The 12317-nt window shown below is 36.0% G+C and overlaps 1 protein-coding gene across 1 annotated transcript; it reads left to right on the forward strand.

Annotated features, from left to right (window-relative positions):
- Positions 1-323: 323 nt before the first annotated feature.
- LOC141611639 (damage-control phosphatase At2g17340-like) lies at positions 324-6432 on the forward strand. Its single transcript, XM_074430227.1, has 12 exons — positions 324-688; positions 1131-1196; positions 1634-1700; positions 1793-1861; positions 1990-2130; positions 2300-2428; positions 2536-2622; positions 2990-3064; positions 3182-3259; positions 3344-3421; positions 5904-5966; positions 6054-6432. The coding sequence occupies exons 1-12, from the start codon at positions 528-530 to the stop codon at positions 6132-6134; spliced, it is 1095 nt and encodes a 364-aa protein (XP_074286328.1). The 5' UTR covers positions 324-527; the 3' UTR covers positions 6135-6432.
- The last annotated feature ends 5885 nt before the right edge of the window (positions 6433-12317 follow it).

Raw genomic sequence — 12317 nt, forward strand, 5'->3', positions numbered from 1 at the left:
TTGAGCCTATTCTGAGCCGTTTTAAGCTGGTAGAGTTTCAAGCCGATTTCTAGCACAAGCTCAAACTTCTGAGCTGACTTCGAGCCTACCGAACTCGAGCTCAAATCGGTTCGGCTACATGCCCACTCAAAGCATTACCCATAAAAAGTCCCAAAAGATTTTCTTTTCTTTTTGTTGAAGGAAATCAGTACTTGGTACTCCCTCTGTCCCGGTCATTTGTTGTCCTTTTCCATTTTGGGGTGTCTCAATCATTTGTTGTCCTTTCTATTTTAAGAATAAACTTCATGAGTAATTTGATCATTCACACTCAATTTGTTCCACTTGTCATTTAGTAATTGGCCCTATCCTCTTTCCTTGGTCTTTGTGCCAAAACCAAAGGACAACAAATGACCGGGACTAAGGGAGTATTTGTTTCCATTGGTCGTGGAATACTCCCAAAAGCACAAGAAAGCATATTCTTTCACTACTTCTCTGCCATTGATCTCCAAATATTTAGTGGTGTTGACGCCATTAACGAATAGAAGAAGATGGAGAGCTCATCAGAAATGGTGGGATTTCCACTGTTGATCGAATCGAGCTACAGAGCATGCACTATTCCCTACAGATTCCCTTCCGATAATCCCAACAAACCTACTCCTACTGAACTTTCCTGGATTAATCTTTTCGCCTCTGCTATCCCTTCTTTTCAGTATGCTCTTTCTCTCTCTCTTTTTTTTTTTTTTTTTTTTTTTTTTATTTCCTTCTTCATTTTATGTTTTCTATTACGGGCTCGAAACCCGTCACGTATTTTGAAATGTATACAATTCATTGGAATGTAGTCGTAATTTTTAGCTGCTCCCCACATTGGATAAAATATAGGCACACTGACTGAAACATGTATATGAGGCCGGCCACCCACCCTTTTTCTTCTTCTCAATAACGCATAATCTCACCCTGAGAATCATGAATTTTTAACCTGTATTTTGACCCACTGAACCAACCCAGATTGGCTATTATTGGGGTATGATTTGATGTAATCGGTTTAGTATGTTCTTAATTCAGTTAGCACAGATTTTGAGCATGCTATTATTGGGGTGTTAGCAAAAATAGGAGATTGATTTCCTCTGGTTTCTTTTAAATTTTGTTCAAAGGAAACGGGCAGAAAGCGATGAAACTGTTCCAGATGCTAAAGATAGAGCTGAAAAGTTTGCGCAACGGTACTTCCTTGAACCTTTATTGCATTTTTTCCACTTCCATTGATTTCCTTATATTGATACAGTAATCTCATGAAAAGAACAAGTAGAATATGACTGACATATCATATGGGACCGAAATTAGTTCTTCATTCAGTAATGCACAGTGGATCATTGATGTTTTTTGTGTAGCTGTTTTTCCAACTTAAGTGTTTGGGCCGAGGGCAGATGGTGCTTCGAATTTTGTCTTAAAAATTGTACAATTTGGTTGCATACTATGGAGTACATTGTTCTAAATTCCGCCCTTCAAGTAACTGAATTATAGGTGTTGCTACAACCAGCTTCGGTAGATGGGTCTTCAATCTCATGGATGATGTGAAATTATATGTTGATATGGCTACTCAACAATAGTAGTTGGGCAATTATAAAATATTGATTAATTAGATCTTCTGATTGCATAGGTATGGAGAAATTCTTGAAGATATAAAGAAAGATCCAGAGAGTCATGGTGGACCTCCTGATTGTATTGTAAGTATTTCAGTAAGTTATGGCGAAGTTGTTCATATGCGGCTCTGACATTTTACTCACCATCCCCTTTTTCTCTTTGCTGGAAAATTCAGCTACTTTGCAGGCTCCGGGAGCAAGTGCTACGGGAATTAGGATTCAGAGACATATTCAAAAAAGTTAAGGTAGATCCATCAGTGATGCCGACTGTTAAGATTCATGTTTCAATGCCTTGAATTATCTATGGAGTGCGTGTGTACGACTTTAGGTAGACGGCACATCATAACTATTTAACAATTCTTATATATTACAGAACGAGGAAAATGCAAAGGCCATTTCACTATTCGAAAACGTGGTCACTCTCAATGATGCAGTTGAGCAGCCAGAGAAGCGGGTGGAGACTTTGATTAGAGGCATATTCGCTGGAAACATTTTTGATCTTGGTTCTGCAGAGGTAATTTCTACTGTTCGCTAAATTCAGATAACTAAATGAGCATTACTGAGGCAACTACGAAGTACAAAACATTTAGCTTTGATGTTTCAGTTTGCTATTTCAAACAAATCTCTTTGTGAAAATAATTTTTCATACCTACATATTTACCTATGTGTTGTATATCCTGAAGCTTGCAGAGGTATTCTCAAAGGACGGCATGTCCTTTTTGGCAACTTGTCAGAATCTTGTTCCTCGACCCTGGGTTATTGATGACCTTGAGTCTTTCAAACTGCAATGGACTAAGAAGTCCTGGAGGAAGGCAAGTTTTATATGTAGCAACTTAATAATAGTTCCAATGATTATGCTATTGTGCTCCAACAAATATGTGCCTGCTCTGACACCATTTATGTTGCTTCCATATGACAGGCTGTCATTTTTGTTGATAATTCTGGTGCAGATATTATCTTGGGAATTTTACCATTTGCCAGAGAGCTACTCAGGCGTGGTACACAGGTTTGTTTTAAAACGATTTGCCTATTGTGCCAATTTAATTATTTGTGCACACATGCATGGCAGATCACTGTCATAATCGTGGGCTTGTGCTTCTCAAAACTACAAAACTCTTTCTCTCTATCCTGAATTCCTGATCCACCTTTTCTTGTTAAAAAAAATTGTTCATGTACTGTGGGAAATTTTGCATAGCACTATCAGTTGATCAACGATGAGCAAATGTTAATCATAATTTTGCTTGGTAGAAGGAAAAACTTTCTTTTGAAGAGCAATTTAATATATCTAATACGGAGTATGAGTATCCTTAGGAGATGCACTAAATATTTTCATAATTGATGCTGCAAATTTATCTAAAAGTCCTTTGTTGCAGGTTGTCTTGGCAGCTAATGACTTGCCTTCTATTAATGATGTTACATATACAGAGTTATTTGAAATTATGTCGAAGGTGATCAAATCTTTGTAAAATTAGTTCTCTCTTTTTAACCTGTATAGTTCATTTATTTATTTATTTTCTGTAAAGTAATTAAACGAGCGCATTGAAATGACTTTTTTCCTGTATCAGTTGAAGGATGAAAATGGGAAGCTCATGGGCGTTGATACCACTAATCTCTTTATTGTCAATTCTGGCAATGATTTGCCGGTCAGTAAAATCATATTTGTTCGACTCCCAAGTTCATTTTCTTCTGGAATACTGGTGTATGATAGTTGATCTTTACTTCGACAGGTAATTGATCTTTCCAGTGTGTCTCAAGAATTAGCATATTTGGCTTCTGATGCAGACTTAGTTATTCTGGAAGGAATGGTATGATCTTCTACTGTGCTTATTCACCTGTTTTCTTCATCCACCACCCTCACCCCCACCCCTACCCCTTTTTCCAAAGGTAGGAGAAAAGACGTGATGACTTACATTTAGCCAAATCACAGAATAACAAGGAATGCATTATTCATGCACTTTAATGCTGTTGAACTCTCTTTCCCCGTGAATTGCTTTGGCTAGATGTAGGATGTCTGATACCAAAACTGATATCTGTCCCTTTTTTTTACTATTTCCAGTGATTTCCTCATTTCCCTCCAAATTCATTATCATATTTTTTATTTCTACGCCTTTATCTCCTTCTTTCTTCCTCTTTCACCTCCTACATCGTTATTCCTTCTCATCTTCTTGCTCATCTTCTTCATCATCCTTTATCTCCCTTTTCACCCATCCAGCCATCCTACTTCATCTTCTATTTCATCATTCCTCTTTAATCTTCGTGTTCAACCGTCCTTCTTCGTAATCTTCTTCCCCTTTCATCTCTTACATCAATCCTCCAATTTCCTCTCTTTCGTGTCCCACATCATCCTTTATCTTCATACTTTTCTCTCTCTTCTTCCTCTTTCGCCTCTTCCTCTTTCACGTCGAAAAGATGGTGATTGAGTGGAACCCATTATTTTGAAAAAGGTTGATAAGTGACAGTCGTGGCTTCCTTAACATGTTGGTGGTTGTCCCTGTTCTGACTGTATTCAATAACCTATGCATTATTATTATTACTGAGATCATAATTGCTAGATGTAGCAGGATAGTCGGGGAGGGTCAAACATCGAGAATCTATTTATGATGCATGGGTCTTCTTTGTTTTCTTTTTCTCCACTTAGGACTTGGTGTGAGGCCCATAGGTAATAGGTTAGCCATTAGCAAATTTGGTTGCAACTTGCAAGAAATCAAATATAGGAGCTCTATCTCTTGATCTTCACGCTCGCTCCCGCTAGCGTATGAAAATTTCTAAATTTGTAGTTAAAAAAGTTCTGATTTTTTTTCCGAGGTTACCTTATACTATTACCCCTTCGTCCCCGCTGAAATTTTTCGTCCCCGTTGACTTCAAATCCACCACTGTGATTCTAGTGTTATGTCTGAGAGTTTTGCACTTTTACCAAGCTACATATAGGATTTCCTGAGCACTTCATTCATCGTGTTTTTTAATATCAGTTTCACCAAAACGTATTGATTCTGCTTTTCACAGCTCAACTAGAGTGCTCATTTGGCATGCTTATAGGCATTTTAAATGATGCTTTAATGCGTGTTCTAATTGTAAAATTTTGAATATCTCAAGGTCTATGTTAAGTAGCTTGAGGAATCCTTTTGGAAGATGTTTTTTGTTGAATGATGACTATGCCTTTGGGTCATCTTTGTTCACTATGTACTTCATTTTCATAAAGTGGTATATCTTGTTTTGCCAATATGTAGTTGAAATAACATCATGTGATCAAATAATAAAGGAGTCCTTACTACTAAAAATAAAATGTTAAATTTTTCTTGTAGGGCTTTGTATTTGTTACGACTTACGAGTAATTGCTAACTTGTTTCCCCTCGTAATTTCTGTTACGATTAGTTGATTATGCATCGAACAGTTTGGGTTTTTCTTGAATAGCGGTTTACAGTTCCATAGTTTATCGGGTCCATTTTCTGTATTTATCATAAAAAGGTGTACAACTAGATTTGTTTCTTCAGATAGCTGTATCATTCTACCTTTCATAGTTTATGGGGTCCGTTAATAAGTGATGACCCCACGGTTCTCGCTCACGCTCAAAAATCTTCGGGGTAGCTTTTAGGTTTCAGGGAATCATACTTAGTTGGAACAAACGGTCTTCTTTAGATTAGGGTTTCAGTAATGCATTGATTTGGATAGATGCAAATGGTTTCTTATTCTTTTGACAGGTAACTTTCATCTAGGTCTGGTGGTTCAATTCAAATACATTTAAAGGAGCAGTTTGGGCATATTTAGTCTTCTTTTTGGTTGCATCTCGTTCCGTTGATTTCGTGTTGAAACTCTCTGGGGACTACACAAGTCATTTTGTTGAATCTTTGTAGGCTTAGTTTAGGTTGCATTGAATCAAAGTGCAAGTTTTTTTTTTTTTTTTTTCTTTTAGTGCTGTTTGGGTCCTTTTTTAGTGCAAAAATTTTCCATACAAATGTTCTCACGAGACTGACCCTAGAAGATTTAATTTGAATAGGTATTCCTTCTTTTTTGAAGGATAGATTTAGTTTTATTGATATACTTTTATTCATGAAGTTAGTCGGTTAGTGCATATATGGACAGATATAGGTTGGTCTCAACGACTCAACATGAAACTGTCTTGCAAGGGACCGCTTGTTTAGACTTTGAAGTGATGGTTCCTCCAGGCTTTGCTTGGATATCCTTCTTTTGCACAGCTAAATATTCTCCCTGAACACGTGTCGACCACAATGGCTAGCGCCTAACCGTTTGAAATTTGACCCTTTTTTTTTTTTTTTTTAACTTTTGCAGGGTCGTGGAATAGAAACAAACCTTTATGCTCAATTCAAGTGTGACTCTATTAAAATTGGAATGGTAAATGTTTGATATAATTTCGGTTCAACATAGGAAAAACTTTGGTTTTCCAAAAACTCATTAATCCCCTTTTCCCTTTCAATTCAGGTTAAGCATCCAGAAGTCGCTCAATTTTTAGGAGGAAGGTTGTATGATTGTGTCTTCAAATACAACGAGGTCTCCGATTAACATTTTAATCTCTATGAAATAGCATTCACATCTTTGTACGAGTGGTTGGAAGTATGCAGGAGAATGCTCAAAGACGACAAGAGAAATCGATACTGGAGAGTGGGAACCCAATTCTAGACGAGAAGGCGGAGTTAAATGTGACACAAAATGACATTTTGTTTGTTGATTCATTATGGAAGTATTTAGACAAGGTCTCGTGAGTTGGGGCTGTCGTTAGAATTCTTCTATTATTATCTGATTTCAAACAGATCGGGTAATTTGTGGCCGCTGAGAATAAAAGTGAATTTTTTGTGTTTCATTAATGTCGAGGGCCAGCGTAAGTCCAGAGGACCGGAGCATGTCACTTAATAACAGCTTTTTATATTTTGCACTTTAATACGTCAAATCTCAAATGAAAATTGAAGCCTCTAGTACAATTTCTGCAAATAAGATTTACGGTATGCATGTACATCAAATACCTTAATTATATCTAGATCTTGTACATCATAGTGTATCATAAACCCTTCATAAATATTGCGTTCTCCTCCGTAATATGATCCTATATCAAGTGCAAGTAACTTGGATAAAGTAAAATTCATAATCCGGAGTTTCAATCATTTACATGCGCCGATATCTCCGACTTAAAAATATACTAGGAAGTTTAAGGATGAATATTGAAGTGGAGGATGCGTGTTTTTTCTATGAGCTCCGGATAAATACGCCAGAAGTAGAATACATCGAGGGGGTGGAGATGGAGTCGAATGGTTAAGTGGTGGGTGGATCTTATAAACAGATCCTAGTCATGGAAATCAAGCGGCATGAAAAGGAAGTATTTCTGTTATTCATGTCCTATGCCACCTGACGCTGACATTGCTGATCAATCTATCAATTGGCTGTGTTCAGAGAGAGTGAAGGAGGTTTTCGTCTATCTAGACAAGAAGCTGAAGAAGACAACACCACCTGCAATTTAACTTGAATTACGCTCTAACGTCAACAGTAGAATTACAATTCACCAAAAATATGAACTACAAGTATTTATTTGTTTACTTGCTGATATACAATCAAAAAAATACGAGTATTTAGGACATCAAAGTGAATTTCTCGGTTTTTATTGCACTGAGCATTTTTTATTTTTTTAGGTAAGAAAACTAGCTTGATTCTCTAGGGTAGGACCAACATATCTCATCCTTTCGAATGAGGGAGGTAAGTTGAAGTCACCGGCTATCAAACCATCTCGAAAGAGTTGGACATGAATGTCCAACTAAAGCCATAAAGTCAGCAACCTTGTTGGCTTCACGAAAGCAATGTTTAATTATCACATCATCGAAAAAAATGAAGGTTTGATTTCACATCCTTGATAATACTAGAAATTTCCCACGGAATTTGCCAAGTACCTCGAATCGAGTTAATAACACATAAGTTATCACCCTCCACAATTAACTTTGAGATTCCTAAGTATTTAGCTGCTAAAATACTTTCTTTTAAAGCAAGTGCTTCCGCAACAAGGATACTATTGGATCCGCACTTTTTTTCTCCCAACAAAACGACTTTACCATTGTGATCTCTTAAAGAATATCCTAAAGCAGCTTTATTACCTTCTATTCTCGATCCGTCAAAATTTAGCTTTAGGAAACCGTTTGTAGGTTTTTCCCACCAAATCTCTTCCTTATTAGAATTGTTCTAGCTGACTCTTCTACCCCGAGATTGTTGAGATCCTTAAATCTAGTCACATTCCATGTCTTAGTGCTATTATTACATAAAGTATTAACTTTGCTGATACTTAGATTAACATTATTAAAAATAATACTTCCTCCTATTCATTCATTTTGTCCCTCTTTCCTTATTGAAGTTAGTCGGATTTTTGTCCCTTTTTCCTTTTTTGGTAACTTTGGTGTGGTCCAAATTTAATTACATGTGGGGTAGAGTGGAATAGAGTGTTTTGTGTGGTCCAAAATCATTTTCTTAATTCTTGTGCAAAATAGAAGGGGGACAAAATGAATGAATAGGAGGGAGTATCATTTTTATGGAACCATGCATTCCACCAAGTAAAGATAATCTTTATAAAATCGTCTTTTGAAATAAATCCTTGAGATAATTAAGTTTCGTTAGAAAACTTTGACTTATAATAGTATCATAATTTGACAAAAACTCGTTGAAACTAATAATGTTCAGGTCTTGGATGACAGACCCAATCAAGGGACATTCGTAAAAGAAATGATCTTTGTTTTCAATAGGGTTGTTACGTAATGTAACACAATGAGGTGGGACATCAATATGACTCTTGAGAAGTCTACTTTTCGTTGGAAGGCCGTCAACACAGGCTTTCCAAAGAAAAAATTTCAATTTAGGAGAAATATTCAATTTCCAAATCCACTGAAATTCACATTTGTCAAATGCTTGATCGAACAAACCTTGCGCTAACCAAGTTGCTGTTTTGGTAGAGAAATTTCCATATACGGACAACCCCCAAATTAGGGTATCTGGAATATCATTATGTGACACTGGAATGTTAGTAATTTGATTAACAATATCGTTATTCACTAAACTGGATAATTTACAAACATCCCATTGCTTGTCTGAGGTTATGAAATCTTTAACCAAAATATTAAGATCACGGTTACTATCATCATCAACCATACTGCTTGTAAGTGGGTGTGAAAAAACCCAATTATCAGACCAAAACTTAATGTTGCTACCATTACCTACCTGCCATCTCAGTCCTTTTCTAAATAGAGTCCGAAGACTCATTAGTTTACGCCATTGCCAAAAAGAGGCTGAATTAGGCTTATGATCAAATAGTGAATAATTTCTCAAGTATTTTTTAGATACCACTTTGACTCATGCTTTCCTTATCCATAAGAATTTTCCATAAAAGTTTCATTTGAAGAGTTTTATTAGCTGCTTCAGAAGATTTAATTCCTAAACCACCAACCGACTTTGTTAAACAAACTTTATGCCAACCAACCAAATTAGGAGAACGCTGGGAAGGATTCTTATTCCAAAGGAAGTCTCTATTAATCTTATCTAATCTATTATGGATCGATGAAGGGAGGAGGAAGTTTTGCATCTGAAAAGTTCCCTTCGCAGCTAAATTAGCATTGACAAGAACTAGTCTACCTGCTTGAGATAGAGAATTCGCTTTCCACTTCGATAGTTGAGTGCAAGAAGATTGGATAATGTTCTTGAAAGTATTTTTAGTCACTCTGCTATCAATTATAGGACATCCTAAATACTTACCCAAATGAGCTTCCTCGTTCATATGAAGAATGCCTCTAAAGAATTCACGAAGAGAACGCTCAATATTTCTAGTGCATTGAAAAGTGGATTTGTCAAAATTAACAAATTGTCCAGAAATCGTGCAAAATTTATCTAAAATAGACTTAATAGTTCTACAACTCTGGTTAGAGGCTTTAGCGAAAATGATAGTGCCATCCGCAAAAGTGAGAAAAGAAATTTTCTCCACCCCGGACCCAATTCTAATACCAATGTCACTAGAGCTAACATCACTATTTTTTTTGTAGAGATCTTGCTAAAATTTCAACGCACATAATAAATATATATGGCGAAAGTGGATCTCCTTGTCGAATACCTCGAGTGGGTTTAAAAACGTCTCCCGGTGTTCCATTTACTAACACTGAGTAAGAAACAGTGTTTATACATGTCATAATCCATGAAATTCACTTAGCATTAAAACCCATTTGCTTAAAAGTTTTCTCGATAAAATTCCATTCTAGTCTGTCGTATGCTTTCTCCATATCAAGTTTGATTGCAATCCAACCTCCTTTGCCCTTTTTACGTTTAAACGAGTTAAAAATCTCGTGTGCTAAAAGAATATTATCTTGAATAAAGCGATTAGGTGTAAAAACACCTTGAAACGGGTGTATAATTTTATGCAAGACACTTCGAAGACGATTAGTCAATATTTTTGCAATAATTTTATAAATTGTTGAACAAAGACTAATCGGGCGAAAATGGTTTGCTGTTTGAGGATTTTCAATTTTAGGAATCAATGCTATGAAAGTATGATTCATTTCTTTTAGTAATTTCTCAGAATGAAAAAAATGCTAAAACTGCTTTGGTGACAGAATTTCCTACAATATCCCAGTATTTTTGAAAAAACTCTGCAGGAAATCCATCGGGACCTGGGCATTTATCTGCGGCTAAACTAAACACAGTTTGTTTAACCTCTTCCCTACTAATATTAGCTGTAAGAAATCTGTTATCTTCATCTGTAATTAAGCCACTAATAGACTTAAAATCTTCATTCTTGTCAAAATTACAAAGTTGATTTTTTGTAAACCTAAGTTTAAACTCGTCAGAAATTTCTTGTTTAATAAGTTATTGATCAGTAATACAAACACCATTCTTATTAATAAACTGCTTAATACCATTTCTACTACGTCTAATTGTGGCATAACTTTGAAAAAACTTGGTATTGTTATCTCCAAAATTTGCTTTGGTTATACGAGATTTTTGTTGCCAATAGACACGTTTATAGTCAAGAAGCGCATCACGCCTTTTCAGCCATTTCACTTGTGCGTTTTCTAAAATGGTATTATGAGAAGAGCCTAGTTGTTTTTGAATATTTTCTAACTTTTTTTCAGCAATTGAAAATTGTCTAAAAATATTACCAAATGTAGACTGATTCCACTTCTTAGCCTTTTGTTTTAAAAATTTGCATTTTTGAGAAAGGCAAAACATATACGATCCTCGAAACTGATATTGCCAACAACTTTTGACCATTTTACTGAAATCATTTCGGAGAGTCCACGTGAGTCACGAAAAGGAGGGGCTTTCTTATGAATTTGGTAGTAAAAGCATGATGCACAAACTGCATGTTTGGATAAGAACTAATCCAACCAACCGCATAATAATAACTGGTCAGACCGCATAAGTTAATGACCATTGAAGGACTGAAGTTTTAGTAATAATTAGGAATCAGACAGACAGTAGGGTAGACCCCTTAAATAGTAAATACTACTCCGCAAGACACACTGGACATAATATAACCAATAGGTCTTGATATAGACGGGTGGGACGAACAGACGGGTAAAGACCTCTAATAAAATGGGTAGGGGGGACAAGGTGGGGCACCCACCATGTGCTTCCCACTTTATGAAAATGGGTATTTTGTGAGGGAAAATGGTATCCGTCTATACGTATAGACGGATAATGTCCGTCTATAATGAGAATTTGTGTAATATAACAAAGATTCTCATCAAACGTCACAATACGATGCATGGTCGTGGGACTTGTTAGGTGACGGAATTTTATTGCCGTGGAACTTGTTAGTTGGACCTTGCTGGCCGAGGATTTTCCAAAAGAGGCGCCTTGGCATACAAAAACGAGGAAGAGGATAAAATGCAAACCACCACAGCAAAGTCCTAATTTGCTGAGTAACAGCATGTTTACAAGTCTGGGCTGAAAAATTTGGCTACAACAATATAACAAATTAGAGTAAATTATCGATTATACCACGTCAAATTATTTTATTAAATTACACCCAAATTAATACCTCAGGTCATAATTTGCACCCAATATCGAATTCAGGCCAAATTTCCGTCAAATTTCAAATTTCTTGGTTTAAACATTTAATTATGACAAGTTTGCCCTTATTCCTTTCTTTGTAAAGCATGTGTTCATCCTTCTCATTCATTCCCTTCTTCATCATTCTCTCTCATTCATTCCCCAATTTTAACCTACTTCAATGGCCAGCAATTATAAACCCACAAATTAGGGTAAAAAACAATGAACAATTTCAGAGCAATGAATAATAATCAATTTCACGACATTTCCAAATTAACAGAAATCAAACAATAACTTACAAACAAATTCGAAGAAGAGATAGAAGGACAACTTACATCAATTATTAAAGTGATAGATGGTGATGGATGAACAATCGATCAATAATTAAGGTTTAACTTGGATTGTTGCAGAATTTTGGGGAAATTTTTGGGGAAAATTTGGGGGAAATATTTTGATGAAATTAGGTTAAACGGGCGAAAGAAGGGAAGTAAATGAAGGAAGAGTCACAACTCACAACTTGAGTGATAGTTATAAATGCGGGGGCAATTTTGTCACTTCATAAATTTTTTTACCTGTAAATGGCTTTGGGTGCAAATTATAAGCTGAGATATTAAGTTGGGTGTAATTTAATAAAAAAAATTGAAGTGGGAGTAAATGTAAAAAAGTGGATTAAGTATA

The sequence above is a fragment of the Silene latifolia genome, chromosome 11 (assembly GCF_048544455.1).
Source record: "Silene latifolia isolate original U9 population chromosome 11, ASM4854445v1, whole genome shotgun sequence".
Lineage (NCBI taxonomy): Eukaryota > Viridiplantae > Streptophyta > Magnoliopsida > Caryophyllales > Caryophyllaceae > Silene > Silene latifolia.